At 36.4% G+C, this 22,488-nt stretch overlaps 1 protein-coding gene across 4 annotated transcripts in view; it reads left to right on the top strand.

Annotated features, from left to right (window-relative positions):
- INPP4B (inositol polyphosphate-4-phosphatase type II B) overlaps positions 1-22,488 on the top strand; it is a 344,498-nt gene that overhangs the window by 215,858 nt on the left and 106,152 nt on the right. For all 4 annotated transcript variants that reach the window (XM_061992339.1, XM_061992338.1, XM_061992341.1 and 1 more), the window contains 3 exons: positions 912-984; positions 8,255-8,402; positions 19,288-19,418. In XM_061992339.1, the coding sequence (XP_061848323.1) occupies positions 912-984; positions 8,255-8,402; positions 19,288-19,418 (352 nt within the window). The remainder of the gene's footprint in view (positions 1-911; positions 985-8,254; positions 8,403-19,287; positions 19,419-22,488) is intronic.

Genomic DNA, 22,488 nt, shown 5'->3' with positions numbered 1-22,488 from the left:
TGACAATTGTATTTTCTGTGGTTCATAAAGGAGTCTTTACTTTTTATGGATTAGTTGTGTCATGGAGTCTTTGTTTATGTGTTCATAGTGAGGGTGCAATTGTGAGAATGTAGAGTAATTGAATTACTGCAAAGAAACAAGTTCTGAATTAGCTTTGCTAACTCATTAAATAAACCATATATAGTGAATTCCTCATGGAAGTGTAAGGTGATAGTTAAATTGAATCTGAAATATCAACTGGTAGAGAGTACATAATGCCTTGCTCTTTGCTTCAAAGCTTTGAAGCAGAACATCTAGAAACTGGAGAAGCCCTGGAATCAGGACCTCTTGTCACCATTAAAAGTGATCTGTTGTGGTTTTTTCTGACTGGGAGGAGGAGATGCATTAAAAATATACTTTCTACTACATTTAACGTAGGTTAACACCATTGATTTTTCCATAAACATTTTATATTTTTGTTTTAGACACTAATCTTATGAAAGAAATCTTCCAGTTCATTTGTATGACAAATGACTTGAATCACAAACTGTGAGCACATTTTAAAGACATTTTCTGATTCCTGTTTTTCCCTTGTTTAAAAATTCATGGAGTGCTTTCTGACATTGTGCATCTGAAAACTGCTTGTCAGAAACAAAAACCTCTCTGAAAGCACAAAACTCATCAACCTCTGCTATTGTATTGGTAGGAAATCTTTCTGTTTTGTTATGGAATAGCTGGTCATATTTTGATATTTTCTCTGCTATAATTCCGATTGTGTTACAGTACACTCAAACAGAAGTGTAAAGAGAATAATCTGATTTATAGTTAAGAATTGAGAAGTTATATTATCAGTGATGTTTTTCAGTCTGCTGTTTATAAACTGACATGTAATACCTGAATGCATTACATTTGTGGGTACATTTCTTTTGTAGCGTGCATTGGTTCGTGAATGTACAGCCACTGAAGGTATAAGTGGTAAAGACAACTTGCCTTCATTAAATGCAGGTAAGCATTCTAACATCTCTAAAAGATGAATGTTGCAGCACTTTGTCAGACTCTCAGAAAATCACAAAGATTTGGGGCAGAGCTCCAAATCTCCAAAGGCTCTTCACGTTGCACATTTTTTAATTGAATATTTTAATGTTTCATACGTATGTGAAAGTATCATTTTACTGAGAAACATGAGGAAAACTTTCACATATGTTAATTGTGCTTTTTGAAACAGTGTTAAAGTCTGCCTCTCCTACTTCCTTACTGTTCAATGATTTTCAAGACTCTGACCTCAGTGGGCATGGAATTAACGTTAAAAGTTTTTGTCATGTCATTCTATGACACTCTGTTAAAGTAATTACACTTTACCCTGGAGAATTAATCTTTCTCATAGCTGGTGAAGTGGCAATTTCAGTTTGATCTGGAAGCTGTATGTCCTAAAATGAAGGAAGCTATTGGCAAGGCATTCTAAATTGTAGGTGAGCTCTGGGTTTGAGTGTACTGTGTTGGACAAGATCTATTTCTCTTTCATTATACTGAGAAATATTACATGCTGATATTCTGCACTATAAAAGTTTTATTAGCCCAAGTTTATGAATCTCCATTACTCTGCAGTAACAATGTCACAAATAAGTTATATGGGTCACCTGAAACCACAGAGCTGTCAAGAATTCTATGTATTTGCTGCATGCATTTGAGAAGAAATGTTACTGAAGTTTTAAAACCTTATAAAACCTTTACTGAAAGTTTTCCATGTGACTTCACTGATAGGAAAGACTTATTAGACTAACTTTGCAGTCTGAAGGAAGCACTAGAAACCTCAAAAAACACATTTTTTCCATGAATGTATGAATACTATAATTTCTTCCTGCGATTTGTTGAGACTGCATCAGAAGTGGGGGGGGGGGGGGGAAAGTCTTATTCAGAACTACCATTTCTTTTTCGGTACCTAAATGTGAGACTGGATATGTTTGGGTAAAAGAGATTCATGGAGAATTGCTAAATGTACAGTATCTACATCTGGCTCCGGAAATTCCTGAACTGAAAATAACTGGAGGCAGGGAGAGTGTCTTGCATGTCTAGGTGTCTATTTATGGCTCTTCTTGGAGACAAGATACAGAGCCAGTTGAACAATTTGATCTAACTCGGTGCAGCCGTTCTTTGATTCTGATTCTGTATGTCTTCCAGATAAATGGGTCTTAAAGAAATGACATTTCTGTTCAGAGGAAATAGTACTGCTTCACAACTGATTTGGGTTTTCAATTTGCTGTCTCTGTTGGGTGGGTTTGATTGGGCATTTTTGTTGGTTTTTAGGATGGGAAAATGCTGTAGATTGGGGAATGTATTTGGTTGGAACTGTTGGAATTTCCAAGGTAGGTGTGAGTTTTATGAATAATATGAAGTCTAGATCACTTTGTCAAGAGTATTTGCACATGACTTTACAGTGTATCTAGACAGCACTTAACATTTCTATATTTATTGCTCTCATATACAAACACCCAATGTAAAACCAAAATCTTCACCCCACCCAACATTGCTAGAGTTTGCAAAGTCAAAAATACCATGGAGGGGTTTTTTTGTCATTTTTTTATTTTTTCAAAAGAGTTGAGGGGAAAGAACAGAACTGGAGCTGCAGATGCAAGAAATGACAGCACACAGGATATTGGAAAGAGTTTCCAGTCACAGGAAGTTTGTTCTAATAAATACTTACTCTTCAATCTGTTTCCTGTATTTGTGACTTCCTCTTCTCACCCCAGCGTCGCCTCCACTTCCTTGCTGACCTGGCACTTGTTCCAGGTTTTGTCAGTCCCATTCTTACAGAATTCCCGGTTTACTTTCCTGGAAAATTTTAAGCTCTCCTTTAATACTCTCATCCTCTTTGGCCAACCAGTCAGGCTTCTTCCCCAGCATGCCTTTTTGTGGATGCAAGCCGTTTGTTGCCTGGAGTCTGGGTTTCCCCTATGAGTACCAGTGCTGTCCTTAAGCATATTATGTGACACAGTAGCTTTGCCCAAAAATATGTTCATCCACTCTGTACAAATGACACATGCACAGTTTTGTTGGTATTAGAAGCTGAGAAGGATGCAGGAATTATCAGTAAAGGTAGACCTTTGGTACATGTTTGAGGTGTTAAGTTCGAGTTTTTACATACTGAAATTTCTTTCCCAAGGTTATGTCATTGTCAGGCCTGGGTGCATTGCCATGGATGTAGTAAAATGCGGTAAAAGATTTACTGTCACAATTCAGGTTTATAAAGCACAAAACTTTTTGTTGCGGATTTCTGTCCTCTTTCTGTGCAGCTAGGTGGATGTTTCAAACAATAATCAGTTTAAGCCAGACAAATTTCAGTGTGGCAAAATTAGATGCAATCAAAAACAAGGACTGAAGGGAAAGCAACAGCATCAGTCATGTGGTAGAAGTGTATTGCAGACAACCTGATAACATCAACATTGCCTTCACTACTTTCCCCTGCTGTGTACATACAGAACTATCTACACCACAGGTTATATTCCATACACATACGTACTTAGTGCTTGTGAATATTCTTGTAAAGATTTTGGTTCTTTCTGTCTCCTGTTGTTTATCAGGCCTTCAAAACTATGAATCCAGAAGAATACCCCTATGGAATCTTTCAGCCTGTAGGCATAGATGCACATTGGCATTCTTCTGAAATTTAAATCTTAACATAAGGAACTCACAGCCCTCAAGTGAGTTATGAAGCACTTATTGAGTGAGTGGGAATGAGTATCATATTTCACAGAGACTTATCACTATTCTATTTATACCCCAAGAGACTGAATTTATATGTCTCAAATTCAGTTATTTATTTATAACACTAGAGAGTTTGTCAATTGTTTACATGTAAACATATTGTGCTTTACGATAAAAAGAAAATAAAATTAATTGAAATTAAGGAAAAATTAAGAAAGTTGAAATTATTCTTACTGAGATGATGTGCATAATACACAAATAGAAACACTGTTAGTAAATTAGTATATAGAAGCAGTATGCTTTGATCTATGTTCAGTAGGGAACAAAAATGAAAACAGTATTCAATCTTTTATTAATTTTTTATTTTACTTGCAGGGGAAGCAGTGTGAAGGTTATTGCATGAAATAACAAGCATAGAGGTCTTCAAATTTAAAAATGGAATGTCTGAAAATTTGGATGGTTAAATATATGTTACTGGCTTTTAGGCTTCGTGTTATAGAGAAAGGTTTTTAAAATAGTTTTTTGTCTTTTTAACCACTGCATTTCATTTGGGTTTTTTTTAGTTTTCAATGCATTCCATGATCACTGTCTAAATAAAAGAAAGGATTACTTTTAAGGAGCTTGGACTCATTTTTAATAACTAATTTTTATAAAAGCCAAAGCTAATCTTGCTGCTCTTAATGTTTGTCTGATTTTACCTGCATTATGGTTTTCTTTTATAGGCAGCTTGTTCTAATTAGAAAACAATTGTTGTAATCCAAAAGGAAGATACATCTGAGATTTTTATGAAATCACATTATTTCACTAGTTCTCTTTATTAAAAAAAAAATCAAGTATTGTATAGCTCTTACTAGCAATATCAAGCTTTAGCAGTACTGCAAATGGAAATTAATTGGATACTTCGTGAAAATAAAATTGTTTTGGCCGCTCTTTAAAACTTGCAACACACTTAATATTATCCTGATCTGAAAGGTTACCCGGAGGTAGTATAATTCTAACAAGGTCACAACTTTGCATTTACAATTTTGAAGTCTCCTTTGCTATCATTCTGCAATTCTGTTGAGTTTTTTGTTTGGTTTTTTTTTTTTTCCCCATGATGGTGGTGCTGATGGGGGGAAGAGGAGTGGAAAGAAATTGGTGAGCTACACGTGTGCATTAGGTTCTCACAGACAAATTTTTTAATGTAATAGATGGAGTGCAAATTATAATCTGTTTTGATGGGTTTCTGTTTGTAAGAGCAGTCCTGAATTAGCCTTTAGTTTCTTAAGCTCTCCCTGACATCTGAAGGCTGTCATTCCCTGCCTTGTTCATGGAAGATGATTGCTGCTTTATATATTTACTTTGGGGATTTACAGACTGTCAATATTATTGACAAAACTGCCTTTGTGAACTAGAAGTATCTCTACAAAACAGGAGGAAAATAGGAAAACATTACAGCATATTTTCATCAAGTAATATCACAGAATCAAAGAATGGTGGGTGTTGGAAAGGACCTCTAGAGATCATCTAGTCCAATCTCACTGCTAAAGCAGGTTCACCTTGATGAGTTGGCACAGAAACGTGTCCAGACAGGTTTTGAAAACCTCCAGAGAAGGAGACTCCATGACCCCTCTGGGCAGCCTGTGCCAGGGCTCCATCACCCTCACAGTGAAATAGTTTTTCTTATAATTAAGTGGAACTTTTTGTGTTCCAGCTTCATCCCATTACCCCTTGTCCTGTTGCTAGCTACTATAGATAAAAAGGGATGTCCCAGCCTCCTGACAACCACCATTTAGATATTTGTAAATGTTAATGAGATCTCCCCTCAATCTCCTCTTTTCTAGACTAAACAGCCCCAGTTCCCACAGCCTTTCCTCATATGAAAGATGTTCCAGTCCCCTGGTCATCTTGGTGGCCCTATGCTGGACTCTCTCCAGCACTTCCCTGTCCCTCTTGAGCTGGGGAGACCAGGACTAGACACAGGACTCCAGATGAGGCCTCACCAGGGCAGAGTAGAGGGGGAGAAGAACCTCCCTTGACCTACTGACCACACTCTTCTTGATGCATCCCAGGATGCCATTGGCCTTCTTGGCCAAGAGGGCACATTGCTGGCTCATGTTCAGTTTATTATCAATCAGGACTCCCAGGTCTCTCTCTGCAGAGCTGCTCTCCAGCAGTTAATATTGCCTGCCTTCTGGGGAATCAGCCAGTCCTCCCAGTTTGATGTCATCAGTGAACTTGCTGAGGCTACACTCTGTCCCCTCATCCAGGTCGTTGAACACGACTGGCCCCAGAATCAATCCCTGTGGAACTCCAGTGGCCGCAGCCCTCCAACTTGATTCTGTGCCATTGATCACCACCCCCTGGGCTCTGTCATTCAGGCAATTCTTGATCCATCTCACTGTCCATTCATCCAAGCCACACTGCCTGAGCTTTCTGATGAGGACGTAATGAGAGACAATGTCAAAAGCCTTGCTGAAGTCAAGGTAGATGCCATCCACTGCTCTCCCATCATCCACACAGCTAGTCAGGCCATCATAGAAGGCTATCAGGTTGGTCATGCAGAATGTGTCCTTAGTGAATCCATGTTGATTACTGATAACCTTCACATCCTTCATGTAGTTAGAGATAACATCCAGGATGAGCTATTCTATCACCTTTCCATGGATGGAGGTGAGACTGACTGGCCTGTACTTTCCCAGGTCCTACTTTTTGTCCTCTTTGAAGTCTCAAGTAGCATTGGCCTTCCTCATCCTCAGGCACCTCACCTGTGCTGCTTGATCATTCAAAAATGGAGAGCTGCTTAGCAATAACACCAGCCAGCTCCCTCAGCACTCATAGGTGCATCACATCAGGACACATGGATTTGTGGATGTCCAGCTTTACTAACAGATCCCCAACCCAGTCCTCCTCAACCAAGAGCAATAGCCCAGACAGTGAGTGTAAGCAGATCATAGGCACAGGATTGGAGATGCTTTTTTTTTGGTAGTGAATAATATTAAAGTCTGTGCGGTGAGGATTCTCAAGCTGTATAATGTGCATAAAATGCTTGGACACTGAGGTATTTCGGGTGTTAGTAAAGAAAAATTACTGTTATTCATATGCCATAGCTATTGAGCATCTATTAGTCTTCTTTCCTAACAGTAAGTCAAATTTTAGATTTTATAAGTAAAACCACTAATAATAAAGGCAATATTACTCTGAAAAAGCTTCCAGTTTCTTATTGATGACTAAAGCTATCTCAGTAGAATGATGGGAATAGAAAACAATAAATCTACAAATACTTAAATATGGTTATTTATACATTTCCTTCTTTGTGAGTTTCCTACAACCATTTTATTACAGATATCTTTGAATCTGTGATCTTGATTTAGAACTTTCCTAAAAGATTTCTGTTGAAAAGAGGTTTGATTAGCTAGACTGTTTGTGTATCTTCAATGACTTTTTCTGTGTTTTTCATTCTCTATAAATCAGCCTACTTAGGCAATAATGGTGGTAGTGAGTTCTGAAGCTGGAATTTCTATTAGTAGATGTCATTTTGACAGTAACAATCTCCTTGCAGTGCACATGGGAAATGCATTCCTTTGAGTTATAGACCATTCAGTGGCAGATCAGTGGGAGCCTAATTTAAAGCAACTTTTTCCAGAAGGCTGACAGAAAACGTACTGTTGGAGGGTTTGGATGACTGTCCAAAGTCATTCTGAGTTAGGAGGCAGAGGATGTCTATGTTAAATGCAACCATTTGTCTCCAAGTAACCTTATCAAAGTAGTTATACAAAACTTTTCTTTCCTAGCTTTTTCCTCTTTTACTCTTTCTGTAAAATTAGTCAAGGGTAAGGGGCAGGGGGCTGTGTAGAAACTTCCTACCTTTATTACAGAGAATCATTGTAAGATCTGCATGGAAGTGTAGCCAAAAGGTGAGAGTTTTAAGATAAAAACAGTGGTGGGTTGTAAGAATAACCTTCAAAGACATCCAATTACCATGAATTTCCTTTCTGAAGTTATAACAGTGGTTGGAGAACAATGTGTGTGTAACATTCACAAGATTGTTACATTTATTTCTCTGCAGTGGCAGTCTCTTGACCATAAAAATGGGCAAGTTTCCTTTAATGTAGGTGCACGCCATCTCCTGGAGGAGATGCATTAGGTATAACTAAAGTGAGGCATGTTTTGCGTGTCCCATGCAATCTATTAACAATGTGGGTAATTCTAGCAGATGATAAATTGTGGCCTTGACTGTATGTGAGTGCATTGTTTATCTGTACATTCCATTTTTTTCTAACTCTATCTAAGTGTAAGAATGGAGAGCATAATTTACATTCTCACTACAGTGAAATGCTAAAGTCACAGGATATCTACTGTGCAGGTAAAATGTGATTTATCTACTGTACTAGTAATACTTTGTCCTCCACATGTTGATACAATAAATTAAATTTTAAAATAATGTTTTAAATAAAATTTTAATGATTCTGAAATCAATTCTGAAAACAAGGGGGTTACAACATACTATTTTTTTTTAATTAAATTTGTCATAAATTTTCAAAACGTCATATAACCACAGTAGGGTAATGATATCTTTTTTCCCTCTCTGCAGTGTTAAAAAACCCAATCTGTAAGTTATATAGATTCCCAACTTCTGACAACAAGTGGATGCGGATCCGGGAACAGATGGCTGAGACCACCCTCTCTTTCCATGTTCCTAAAGAACTAATCAATCTGCACATAAAGGAGGATATGAGAAGGTAAGGAAGAAAAAGTAGCAATAGTAGACACTAAATTTTGTTTTTCTGAGTTGAAATAATGTGAGAGATGAGCTAAAAATATTAATTTGTAGTGTGAAATAAGCAAAATTTAGCATTCTTTTTAACTGCAAAGAATTTACAGCTGTGACTGAACAAGAGAATTGATTGCTCCGAATTTTTAGGACTCTGGTGACCTCATAAGTTCTGAGCAATGAACTGTGCTAGAGTGTGGTCATGACTTCAAATGTGTAAGCATCAACATTTGATTAACAATATAAATATTCTGAAAAGTTCAAATCTTATAAAGAAACAAGACATTACAAGGGTGTGAACTACATTGTTGTATATTTGGTTTTGTGTCCGGGCATTGCTTAATATGACAGAAACACATTATGAAAAATGGAAAATGATTGGTTTATAGTTAATAAGGGAGCAATGAAGACATAAATCACATTGCTCTAATTTAAATTAGTTGTCATAAGAAAAAAGTACTGACATAAGTTTTAAACCTTTGGTCATGTTTTGCCTTAGAAACAGGAGGGACGTCTGAGGATCATTACAATATCTGTGGCCTGGGAAAAAAGGAGAATAGGGAGCTCAAGTATCCCAAAATCCTTTGCACGTCCAAATTCCTGCTGCAGTGACTAAAGGGGCAGCCTGTCCTTGAATGTTTGTAAGCTATGATCTGACAATTGTGGAAAAAAACCAATTATTTTAAGCAGTCCAGGGCTTCTATGAAAGCATACCTTTGTTTACTAGTGCTAATGGATGGTGTAGAAGAAGATACTACCTCTTTTGCCATGAAAGCTACCACACATGTAGGTGAGCATCTGGTCTCATGTTAGAGTAGCACTGTGAGCTACTGCTGTCGCCTAAAGCTATCCTGTGCATTTCCAGGCAGCAAGAGTTGCATATGATTGTTGACAGTGGTTCTTTGTCCTACAGTAGGAGCTCCCTTTCTATTTTTTATTCACTTCATATGCTGCTTCTGTATGATATTTTTATGGCAACAGAACAGCATGTGGAAGACCAGAATCCTGCTTTTAATAAAGTCAATGGACTGATACATACTTATGCATGGTGATGATGGGTTATAAAAATAATATGAATTGTTATAATACTTTATTTTATTCATTTAATACTATTTTAGGCATTTATGACCTGTTCTTGTTTGAGAATAATAATGTGTAAGAGTTTTTTAGTAAGCAATAAAAATAGATTATGCTGACTTGCACAGTTCATCCACTTCCCAGATTTTCATTTGCCCCATGGGTAAATGCCTTTTAAATGTTAGAGGATTACTTTAACCACTTTTACTACTACTGTGTTACTCTCTCCAAAGGCATAATGCAAGTAATAGTGCTTGCTGTTATTTTATATTATAGAATTCAACTCCTTGAATAAAGTCGTTGCTGAGAATTATCATGGTTTGGGGTTTTTTTTAATGATTATTCAGTGATCACCAAAATAAGTGTAAACAAGCTTTGAGGAAGAAACAGAAGTAGAAGGTACTCAAAGATTAAGGCAAGTGATTCTGATTTTCCTGTCAGGTAATATAGTTAACTGTTCAAGCCTAGTAGAAAGTGTGGATGTGAGAGAGAAACAAAGTGATTGTATCAGTCTGAGAGACTGGATGAGATGAACCGAGAAGAGCAAGAGCTTGTGGTAGAATACTAGTAGATGGTGGGAATAAGGGCATTTGTATCACCTCTCATTGTATAAGCATGCAAGTTGGAGCTTCGTCTTTGTGTGAGCTTTACTTTTTGAAACAATTGCAAAGATGTTTGCTGTTGAGGGCTCCCTAGCTTTGTAAACTAATAAAACAATGTTAGGAAGATATTGTTATGTTAGTTTTCAAACTCACACAAAACTTACGCTGTACTATCTTGAGGCTATTCTCTTCTAAGAATTTATTCTTCTCTGCATTTTTATCTGCAATTAGTCTAAAAGAATAAGTATTTTGTCTTATCAGTCTCAGCATGTTTCATTTTATTCTTGGTATGGCTTCAATATAGTCAGTTGTGAAGCAATTACCTATAAAAAAATATCCGTGTGAAGTGTTAATCCCATTCAGTATTGTATTTTAAATTGTGATTTAAATTCCCATTTCTCATAGCTCTTAAGATTGTTTTTGTCTTAATAAAACTACAGTGTTCATTTTTAACTAAACCTCTTCATTTACTAATGTGATACTCAGTTACATACTAAAATATGTAACCTCTAAGGATGTTTGAATTTGCTTTTCGGCATTAAAAAAATGTTTTTAAAGATATGTAGGCATTAAAGCTTTTGTCTTTCAAACTTCCCTGGAACAAGTTTTAATGGTAACAATTTGGTCATTTTTATTCTATTAAGGATCATACATCTGCTTTTTTCTTTCTCATTAAGAAGGTTTTACAGTGAGTCCTTTCCCTTGTTTTTAATGTTTATTACATAAATCTTGTTCAGATCCTTAACATGTATCATGAAAGATTAGCCAAGTAGCTCTTCAAACCTAATGATCATCAAGAAGTCTTTAGTAGTTTACAGTAACGGTTCAGAAAGTTGGTTGACCCGTACAATCTGATCTTTTAGTTGTAGTTTTCAGTTGTGTTGCAATGAGATCAGCACAGCAGGAGAACTGAGAGACTCTAGTAGAAGCTGCAGTACATATGCCTTTCAGATTTACCACTAAAGCTCTCTTGAGTCCCTTGAAAACAAATTTGGCTTTGGCTGAAAGGAAGCTCCACCAACTTACTGCTGAATTTAGCCCATAGCATTTGTGGTCTCAACCCATAAACAAATTTTGAGGATAAATTGCTGGACTTTCTTTGAACCCTCTTGAGTGTAGAAAGGACACTGAAGCCTCCCTCCTGCATCAGGAATAGCTGCTCGTTCCTAACTCCAGTAGCCTTCTCTTGTGCAAACCTATGCTATTTGTCTGCTTTCTCATTTCTTTCCTGTAACATTACAGAATAAGGACAACGTTCAGATTGACTGAAAGATCTGTGTGTATCTACTACCTTTTAATACACAACTTCTATAGAGAAATGGAAATTGAGGCAGAAATGCCATGTTTTGGGAGTAGGCATTGATTTTTCTGGACCTTTGTATATTATTGTTTACACGAATTACTTTTAAGCAATTGCACTGCAAAAACAGTGTATTAATACGAGATAATAGCTTTTAAAAAAAGTTATTCTGAGTAAACTTATCATGGCTTTTACAGCTGTTTGAACCAACCAGTTTTAGACAGACATTGTTAATATGCTATGAGTTTTCATATCAGACTTGAGTAAAATTTTCTGGGTTTTACTTCATGATTGGCTCCTTAAAGTTGTAGTGCATTTGAATGGAGTAATATTACCTGGTTTCTTTTGTGTTTTCTCTAAACAATGTTGCCTGTTATTTATCTGAAAGCTCTAAAATGTTAACTTACATTCTGTCCTATCAAAGAAGGGGTTTCTTTGTTGTTTTCTGCCATAGATTTAAAGATTCCAGAAAATTGTTCTGTACCAATCAGCAATGCTTCTCTGAGACCGGCTGCTAAAATTCCTAGGTGTTATATTTGTGCACAGCATGACCTGGTCTTAGAGAAGTCCTTATTGAGCAAATGATATGAATTTCAGGTCTTAGTTTTGACAATTAGAGCCTCTTGTGTTACAGTGAAAAAAATACAAACTCAAAGCAAAAAATATCTTGTTCTCAAAATTGTCATTATTGTAACACACTCAACTTCTGTTATTGGAAAAAGAATTTGAATTTGTGTGTTGTTGACTAGAAGTTTTGCACTAGTCAGTACATATCTGTGGTTCTAATAACCCTAGGTTGGTATAATTGTCAGTTCATGTCAATACGGGTGCAGAGAATGGAAATCAGATGAGTTAAGGTATTAAGGTGGTTAAAAAAGCTTTGTACAGTTTTATTACGTTTCTCTTGTCTTAAAGATCCTCACTATTTATTTTGAATTAGACACTGATTTATAAATTAGGGAAAAAATAATGAAACCCACAAAACTGTTAAAATGTTTCAGTAATAGTGCAGTTAATAATGTGTTTAATCTCAATGTGAATTAGGATAAATTCATTAATATTAATTATTATACAGTTCCCAGCTGAAAGACAGAAGCGAAGTTATAAACTACAAGAGTAAAATGATTTTTCTTATATCAGAGCTGAAGCAGCATTATACTAAGCTGATTACAGTGTTTCCTGATGAAACAGAAAAAAATTAAAATGTAACCAAACAAAAAGCCCCACCTAAAACAATTCTATACACAATCACTAGTAGTGAACTATAGTTTAAGATTAAAGTGTAAATTCCAAAGCTGCCATTTTGAGTATTAATGAATTTGAGGCTCTTTGCATTCATGTGATGCAGGACAACTATCCTCTGCCTATTAAATGTGAATCATGGAATTAACCTCAAATGATCATTCAGTCTGAAGATCTTTAGTCTTTCAGAGGTAAACCCAGGTAATTAAAATATCCAAGGAAGGAAAGAATTTTAAGGCAGGAAAGAAGAAATGCTTTTGGATAATGAAAATAAAATGATGGTAGATAGAAATGCAAAAGGAACTTAGAAGTTCAGTCTCTCAGGAACAGTATAAAATATTCTGAAGCCTCTGAAAATCCCAATCTATTCTACACATATACACAGAAGAAACAGGTTTTTTATTACATATTTAATGTGTTTGGATAGATTTTGGTTTAATGTTTTTGAGGAGACAGCTGTTGGTTTTGTTTTGTTTGTTCAGGGATTTTTTTTACTTTTTCAAATACATGTTTAAGGTACGCAAAAGGTAGAGACAAACTATGTTTTAGTTTATTGTTACCTGTCAGGTCAGGGTTCCCAGAACCTGAAGCTGTTTGGGGAAATTCTGTAAGAGGAGAAAAACAGAAAGCATTTTTAAGAGGCTCTGACTAAAAACTATTAGGAGAGAAAGAGAAATGTCCTTTTATTCATTTTTGTGGTAGCTTCCCAAACAGGAAGTAGAGTAGAAGGGATTAAATCCTCATTAGTAATTATTTATCTGTTTTAAAAGCAATATAGTAAAAGGTTATGATTCTTTTATTGCTACAGACAATGTTACATTGTTTTGATGGATTATTGCCTGCATATCACAGGACTATAAATTGTGGTAAAGGAAAAATGCAAGTAATTTTATCTGCTTCTATTGTACAAATAAAAAGATGAAATGGTTTTCCATGAATATGTACGCTTTAAAAGGAAAATTTGTTAGGAAAAATTGCTTCTTTCCTTATAAGGTATCTTCTGTGCTTCCTGTCTTTATGAGTCATTAAGTCATGCCCCAAAGCTTTTGGTGTATATTTACTCCAAAGATCCTGTTTGATGAATATTCAGAACTTTGCTGCCTTTATAGCATTCTAAAACTTTTGCAAATATAATCTGAAGAAATATCTCGTTTTGAATCCTGCAAAGCACTTTTCTTCAGTGTTTTGCGAAAGTGGATTTCAGAATCTATCTGTTATTGATTGAGAGAAAATTCTTATCCTCTTTTTAGTGTTCAATTCATCATGTTTGTTTCACTGGGAATCACATCACTGGATTTTTGAACATGAATGAATCAAAAACTACTACTTTATCTAGCATTTGTGGTTTACGTGCTTTTATCATATGTCCTTTTAATTATCTCTTTTTCATGTAATTTACACTGATCTTTTCCACTTCATCTTTCAATTTGGGAAGACTTGTGCTGTGTCCTTTATGATGCAGATGGCTATTCCCACTGTTCCCTTTTCTGAGGAATAATCATATGCAAAGAAGTTCTTTGAAGGAACGCCTTCTTCTGTCTCCTGTTATTCATCTTATTATCTTGTTGCTGGTTTTTGCTTAACGTTGATTTTACTATCACTGACCACAAGTTTTCACTGTGCTTTCCACAGTGGTGTCTGGACCGTTGAGGCTGGTCCAGTCAGTGTGAACATGACATTTCAGTATTAGCACTTTCTTCAAGTAATAGTTGAACATGATGCATACAACTTGTTCAAAATACTCCCTACAGAATTAATTATTTTGCATTTGCAGCATTAAATATGTTTCCTTTAGACTTCTAAGCTATTCCTATATTCTCATATCCAAATGATGAGTGATGTTTTCTGTTACTATGGCCATTAGAGTGCAAGGCACAAGGCAGAAACTGTCTCAGTAGAAACTGCCAACATGAACGATACGGGAAATTCTTTTTTCCTCTTTCAGGTACTTTTAGTACTTTAATCATGCACCTAAGATGTTCTTAAAAATAAAATAAAATAAAAAACTCACCACATGATTTGATAAACCAAAAGGCAGGATATCAATCTGAGCCTCAGGTGCACAGTTATCATTTGATAATGGACTTCATTGAACATTTTCTTGGAACAAAAAAATTGCATGCAGTTTTACTTTGAGTCTAATGGCAACAGTATTTAACTGCTAGTAATGTCAGAAATGTATCCAGCCATGTAGTGTTTGTGAATCTCTGGTTGCCCTGATGTAGTTTTTCATCAAGATAAACAAAGATATTTGAGTAGAGGTACAGATCTTCATAAACCATCCTGCGTATCAGTGTAACAGCTTGCACAATGACTGCACTTTCCAGCAGCAGAGGAAGGCTGGGTAAAGTCTCCTTTAAAGCACCAGTGGATTGTTGCTGTGTTAATCAGTAAGTCATTCCAAGTGAAAGAAGTTGTTGATTTTTAATCAGGAGCCTGAAGTGAAGGCTCGTGGCATTTCTAATAGTGCTGTGAGATCCTGAGAAATCTCATAACTTATTCTTAGAACTTTTCATCTCTTTACTATTGAGTTATGTTGGCACCAATGACCATTATTCTTTATACTAACAGTGTCTGTGTTATGTTTTGAAGGAAAGAGTAATGGATAGATATTAGGGATTTTAATGGGCAACAGCTTCCAGCCATAATGAGGAGTGCTCAGTGAAAGCTGGCATAATTAGTCTACTAAAGGGACGAATGGAGTTCAAAAACTGAAAGTACCTGACAGAGGCTTAAAAATAAACTTTTTAGCTAATGCTTGAAGTGCAGGAGGAGCCATGGGATAGGCCGCTTACATCCACATTCTGTTTAGATACAAGTAGAGCAAGGTTATGTCAAGGCCACCAAGAAATACATTGAAGTTATCAGGGCAGGAAACAAGGAAAGTTGAGACATGCTCCTGGGTGAGAGTTTCCATTGTGCGTTGATGGAAAATATTATCAAGCAGACAGTCTGAGTAGCTCAACAGCAAGATGCATCCAAAGCTTGAGTCTGATTCTGTAAGAGGAGTTGAAGTTGATGCTGAGCGCAGGATTTGTCATGGTGATGAGTGCAATTACCTGGAAGAGAATTTGAGAGAGAATTTTGAAGTGGGGGAAGATGATGATAAATAGCTCTATTTTAACAATATTGAGTTTGCTCTGAGCTTGGTGCTATGTTGACAAGCTATTCAAAATCTCATAGCTGCATTGAAAAGGTGATTGAGAAACAAATTTGCCCTTTGTAGAACAGAGACATATTATAAATTTTAGTTCTTCTTTTTAGCACAATTACTGTTTGACATAGTTACTGGATGAAGCATGTTTTTAAAGTTACTCAATGAATTAAGTGCTGGTGTAAGTATTATAGTATTGTTAAAACAAATAAAGGATTTTTTTTAAGAGTGTTGTTGTAGGTATTAGTATGAAATATAAACTTCCAAATTGAAAAATATTATGTTTTTTCAATCTATTTGTTTACTTTTGGGAGGGGTCCTTCACGATAATGATAATTATTGTGTAACTGTGGTAATTGCTATCTTGGAAGTATTTCTGGTGGAGCTTAGATACAGGAAAGACAGTTTTATTTTTCAGCCATAACTCGGAGTTTTACTGAGTGAACATTAGCAGTGACAAATAGTAAGAAATCTCAAGTCATGAATAGTATCTAAATAATATATCATATATTCGCATTTGAAGAAAAAGAAATGTGCAAAAAGGCTATTTTTGGAGGAATAGTGTCTATGCCACACAATCCTGTTATCTCATGGTTTAGATTTTACTGGGGTTTTTTAATGAAAATAAATTTAGAAAAACTAGTATTTCAATTTTCTGTTATGTTATATATGTTGTATATCATAGAATCATAGAATGGTAGGGGTTCGAAGGGACCTTTAGAGATCATCCAGTCCAACCCCTCTGCAGAAGCAGGTCAACCTAGATCGGTTCACACAGGAACACATTCAGGTGGGTCTTGAGGACCTCTAAGGAAGGAGACACAACACCCTCCCTGGGCAGCCTGTTCCTGTGCTTCGTTTCCGTCACAGTGAAAGTTTTTTCCTATGTTTAAATGGAACTTTTTGTGTTCCAGCTTCATCCCATTATGCCTTGCCTTGTTGCTAGTCACAACAGAAAAAAGGGATGCCCCAACCTCCTGACACCCACCGTTTAGACATTTGTAAATATTAATAAGATCCTCCCTCAGTCTCCTCCAGACTAAACAGCCCCAGTTCCCACAGCCTTTCCTCATAAGGCAGATGCTCCAGTCCCCTGATCATCTTGGTGGCCTTGTGCTGGGCTCTCTCCAGAAGTTCTTAACTCCCTCTTGAGCTGGGGAGCCCAGAACTGGACACATATACACTCTAGATTGCTATAAAACTGCATGCTTACTTTATTAAAATGTTTCAGATAAGGTGTGTCTTTTTATGTCATACTAATGGCTGTATTTTGACTTCAGTGACGTGTATGTGTCTCTCAGATGAAACAAGTGCCTTTTGGACAACACTAAAACAGGATTTGTTGTTCCTTGAAAACATGTTGCAGTTCATATGGTGGGATTTGAGCTTTCTCTTCATGTTGCTGTTGGTGTCAATGGAGTTACCTCATAGTCAGCTAAACCAGTTTGAGGTTTTGGTTGGGTATTTTAGTTTGAGGTAAGGGGATTGTGATCCTGCTGTTGCTTGACTTGAGCGTTAGAGTAACTGCCAGGAATGGGCTGAGATGGAGACAGGAGAGCATAGCCCTGGCAGTGGGATTTGTGTTGGATAGAGGGTTCCGAGTGTAGTGTACTGATGTGCACAGCTCTTGCTGTGTGGTATTTCTCCAGTCTTTGCAAAATACGATATTCCTGTATAGTTTGGGAGCACAGAAGGTCTAAACGTTTTTTCCTGAAACTATTAAATAAAACAAGATAAATATTAAGGACCAAAAGATCTTCCCTGGTAATAAATAAACTTGTATACCCTGCCAAATCATACAAGCTTTTCTTAGGAGGAAACCTGTTTCCATGTAATGGGATGTCTCATTTTAAGCTGCTAAAAACTTGCAAGGAAAGGGGTAGTTGAAAGTGGTGAGTTTGTCCTCTTACTGCTGATGATTCTTATCCTACAGCATTGTTAGTTTATTTCCATGGAGGAAAGTTGAAATATTTTGTGTTCTTCTCGGGTTGAATGAAATGGAAAAAAGTAATCGTATGCCATTAATAAACTGCCAATGAGTTCATGTATTGCAATCTTTGTTTCCTTTATGGTACTTTCAAGGACAGGTATAAACAAAATGCCTCTATTCTACTTCCACTGCAGTCTGTTTGACTTTGGCATGTTAATCAGGAGCATTATTATGCCTATGTAGATTCTAATACTGTTCACTCTAATCCAAAGCTAGTAAGAATGAGGAAATCATTCATGCGTCAGTGTGGAGCTTTTCTGTTTAAGAAATAATTTTAAGACTTTATGGCTAGTGGTCAGAACTGTTGCAGTAAGTGTAGATCTATGTTACAGTCTCATTGGTCTTTTTCTTCCCTTTTCTGCCTCCTCTACTCCCATTTTTTCCTTCAATAATTTTCTTATATGCAAGAGCTGTCCTCTGGAAGTTTTTTTGAGACTTCAAGAATTGCAGGGAATCAGGCTGCTTGATACTTAGAGGAAAATGAAGAAAACTAGTTGATTGTGTTGCACAAATACTTCCTTGAACAATTCCAAATGTTTGAAGACTTGAGATGTTTCATTTTTCAGTTTCTTTAAAACCAGGTTTCTCCAAATGATGCTGGGATGGGGAAAACAAACAGAAAGCCCAGTGCACTGTCACCATGCTTGTTCGTGTAGGAAATTAAAGTGATCTCTATTACGCTCAGGTCAGCTCTCAAGAGTGTACAGGAAAACTGATAATTTGCTAAAGGATTTCCTTTTGGATTTTCAGTGACATGTTTGGTTACCCTAACACTGCTGTTTTGACCTGATGAACACAGCTGTAAGGCTGAAGATTAAGTTTTAGGGGATTGATGGGGGTTTTTTTTGTGTGTTTTGTTTTGAATGCTAAAGAAATGTGTTTTAGGGCTGATGTGTTGGTTACACTGACTTATGTAGAAATGAAGCTAAAAACATGTTTATGAAGTATATGAAAGATCCGCAGAGTAGAGTGTATCAAAACAGCTAAGCTGCAAACATTGGAAAATCAGTAAACTTTGTATTCTCTAAAATGATAATTAATATTTGTTCACAAAAAGTTACTTGCTCTGAACATGGCGCTCTGGATTTTCAGTGACATATCTGGTCACGCTAACACTGATGTTTTCACCTGATGAACACAGCAGTAAGGCTGAAGATGAAGTTTTAGGGGACAACTCTCTGGAGCCTGGAAGCCTTCTTATCTCTAGGGAAGAAACAATATTTCAGTTTGCAGGCTATTACATTTATGCCAGATGAGTTTTGAACACAAATTACTGTACTAGTCACGGATTTGACCTTCTTTCTTGTGTAGCAGAAGAGCAGAGCTTAAATCAGCAGATTTTACAATTGTCATGAATACTGATTTTATTTCAGATAGGAAGTGCTTTGGAGTATTTTTAACAAATTGGTTTTAATTGCAGTTACTTCAATGATTGTTAATAGATTAAAGAGATAATTAATGCCTCCCTTTTTTACTTTTTTGATACAGGAATCAGGAACTTAAAGACTTGGGAGAACTTAATCCTCACTGGGACAATATGCGCAAAAGTGTTATTGCTCATTGTGATCAGATGTTGAGCATATACCAGGATACTCTTGCAGAGCTTGGAAAGCATACAGGTATGATCTATGTTTCTATGAAAGTAGCTTCTCCTTTTCTGGAGCAGTTAAGAATTGATTAGACTGATTGTTATTAAATATCGGCTTTGGCAGAAATAAAACACATAAAAATGAAATGTTTCTAATCATATTTCTGAGATATGGGTACCTTATTTCCTCATCTAAAGTTTTTTTCATGCATTGCAGCAGTTTTTCACAATTAGCGTGGTACGTTGGTTTCACAGCAGCTAAAAAAATTTGGAGAAGCGAATGGGTGTGTTTTAATTGCACATTCCCTTGAATATACTGCTTTGCTGATATTGAATACCAGTTGCCAATTGAAACCAGCCTCAGAGGTAGTTTTCTGAGTTTTTTCTTGAAACCTATCTTAAGTTACATTTAACAGTCTACAGGATAGCAGTAACATCTAACTGTGCTTTGCATATCATTAGTGTAGTATTTCTTGTTACCCACCGTACATCAGAAAGGCACAGAGTTAATGTGGAGTGGGTATTCTGTCTGCAGTTCAGAAATAGCAGTGTGTGCTGCCCTGATTGTTTTTCATGTGGAGACAGTGGTCTCCTGTTCTAATGTGCACTGGATGCTTGTTCAATTAATATCTGCTCGAACTTTGTGGTCCTGTGGGGCTGTAACATACCGTGGTGTCTCCATGCCGGTGGAATAAGACAGCTTCTCTGATAAGCGTGCAGAAAAGGCAACTGGTCTTCTCCTCCCATAGTAATTCTTACCCATAAAAAGAACAAGAAAAGGCTGCGGCACAAATTATTTCTTATTTTGTATCTGTTTTGATTGTTCACCAATCATTCAAGGAACTATAATAATCCTTTTTTATTTGTGAGACTGCCAGATTATTTCCTGCGTAACACTATTTTAAGAAAAAAAAAAAGACATCTGTGTATAGCATGCCTTTCTGCCTCTTTCTGCTGGTCCTCCCAGTTTTTGAGATGTTCTGGAAAGAAATGGACATATTTGTCCTGAATTACTACCACAGCCATGCTGTTGGCACTGCTTTCTGCCTGATGTCAGATTTCTAATGCCAGTCCTCACAATCACCATCTCAACTACATGTTTTCGATGCCTGTTCTGCCATTATTGCTTGCATCTGCAGTTTCACTCTATATTCTTTCCATTTTATGTTTCCACTGTGGCCTTACTCACTCAATTGTGTGTGTGCAGACATAGCAGTGTACGTCAGAGGTAAACACTGCATTGTGTTATGTATACAGAAGATTACATCCTGGAGTATTTCTGGAAAAGAGATATATTATGATTATTAGTGTTTTTTAAAATAAAAATATAAACGATGAAAACATATTTTGAAATATCTCATGTATATTTATGGAGAATTTGTAGTATTTTCCTAATTATTTCTAACTTTCTGCATAGTCAAAAGAAATCTATTTGCATGTATCTAGTGTGTGTAATGAGAAATGGAACAATCAACTTTTTGCAGCAGAAAGTGAAAGCAAGCTTTTATAGTAAAGATGAGAAGTAATGAAGAGGTATCAATTTGCAGGCTAACACTCAGGTACCTGTCTAAATCTCATTTCTTCAGCAACACTTTTTTCCCCCTTCTACTAATACAGTGCAAGCAAAATACTTGCTTATATTCAGAAAATGCCTGATTTTGCATCTTGTGTGAAAATTTAATTTTAACACTGGAAAACTTATTTTATTGTGATCAGTGGAATATGTGCACATTCTAAAGCCAAGTAATAGCCTAGCCCTTCTAACAAAGGCAAAATTTACTTTTAACCCTGCATGATATATTTTTTATTCTTATTAAATCAGAAATTAAATTAGATGATAAATCCTTTGAGTGTCTCTAAAGTTGTTCCGTAGGGGACTAACACCTTAAAGTTAGAAAGTGGGATGGGTTAAAATCTCAAATCTGCATTTTGATCTTGTAGACAATGCAGGATTTAACTGCCCAGAAGTAAACCAATGTAGAACAGAGTCTTGTATGCTTCTGCTGTCCAGTATTTGCCTTTATCCAGATTTTTTTTGTTCCTAGATCATTTGTAAGAAGTAATTGCAATTCTCTGTGAAACAGAGGCACACAGTTTTCGGAAGTTTGTCCCTCCCATCTTTTTTTTTTTTTCAAAGGAGTAGAGTAGATGGGGATAATATTCATTGAATGTTTTAAGGTTATCTCAGTTCCTCTTCCATTCCCATTTAGGATCGTCTTTCTCCATAAACAGTACATGTTGTGACTTTAAACCCCAAGATTATAGTGTTTGATTAGAATGCACTATAGGCATATATTTGACTTTATAATGTAGCTACACAACAAAATAGTGTTGAACATTGCAGAGACTAGAATAGAAGTTTAAGTACTCACAAAGTAGAAAATGCTAAGATTAGAAATGTGAGCACAACTTTCTCAGGCTTTTCAGGTCAACATATTTCAACACAGTATTTGCTTTTCCATTGTCAGAGACTTATGCCAAAAAACATTTTGCTTTGCAATTGGCCTGTGTAGGCTTCTTAGTTTATCTTAGTCATCACATTACATGAGTTTGAGTTGAAGCAGTTCCTTCCATTCTGAAATGGCTTGAAAATTGCAGTGTTCTGGAGTACCAACACGTCTGCACTGGAGATCCAGATCTGCTTGGAAACAGGCATCCATCCTAGTAGGGAAACTTGGCATTCAGCAGTACCTCTGCTTAAGAATTCAACAAGGTTTGTTTCCTAAACTAGACCAGACTTCTGTTATCTAGCCCCAGATGCAAAATTGTTTTATTTTAGGAAGCCTGATTTTAAGACAAGGTCAACTGTCCACTTTCTTCTAGGAAAGCCATCAAGTGCTTTTGCCTTTACTTCACTACCATGTTGGCAGACAGAGATATTTGAAACAGCAATTCATTTACACTCTTCTCCTGGCTTGGTACAGCACAAGCAAGGTTAATTTAGCATCTTTGCTTTGACTCACTGAACAATTGCTTTCCTTTAATAAGGAGCTTTTTACGTTTATCTCATCACAAACAATTCTAAAGGGCCAACTCCATTTAAGTTATGCAGATGTGCATATTTTCTACCTCCTTTTATATCAGCACCAGGGGAGACTGTT

Source organism: Colius striatus, chromosome 3 (genome assembly GCF_028858725.1).
Source record: "Colius striatus isolate bColStr4 chromosome 3, bColStr4.1.hap1, whole genome shotgun sequence".
NCBI classification, from domain to species: domain Eukaryota; kingdom Metazoa; phylum Chordata; class Aves; order Coliiformes; family Coliidae; genus Colius; species Colius striatus.
Note: the sequence above shows the minus strand (reverse complement) of the source record. Positions and strands in the feature narration are given on the sequence as shown.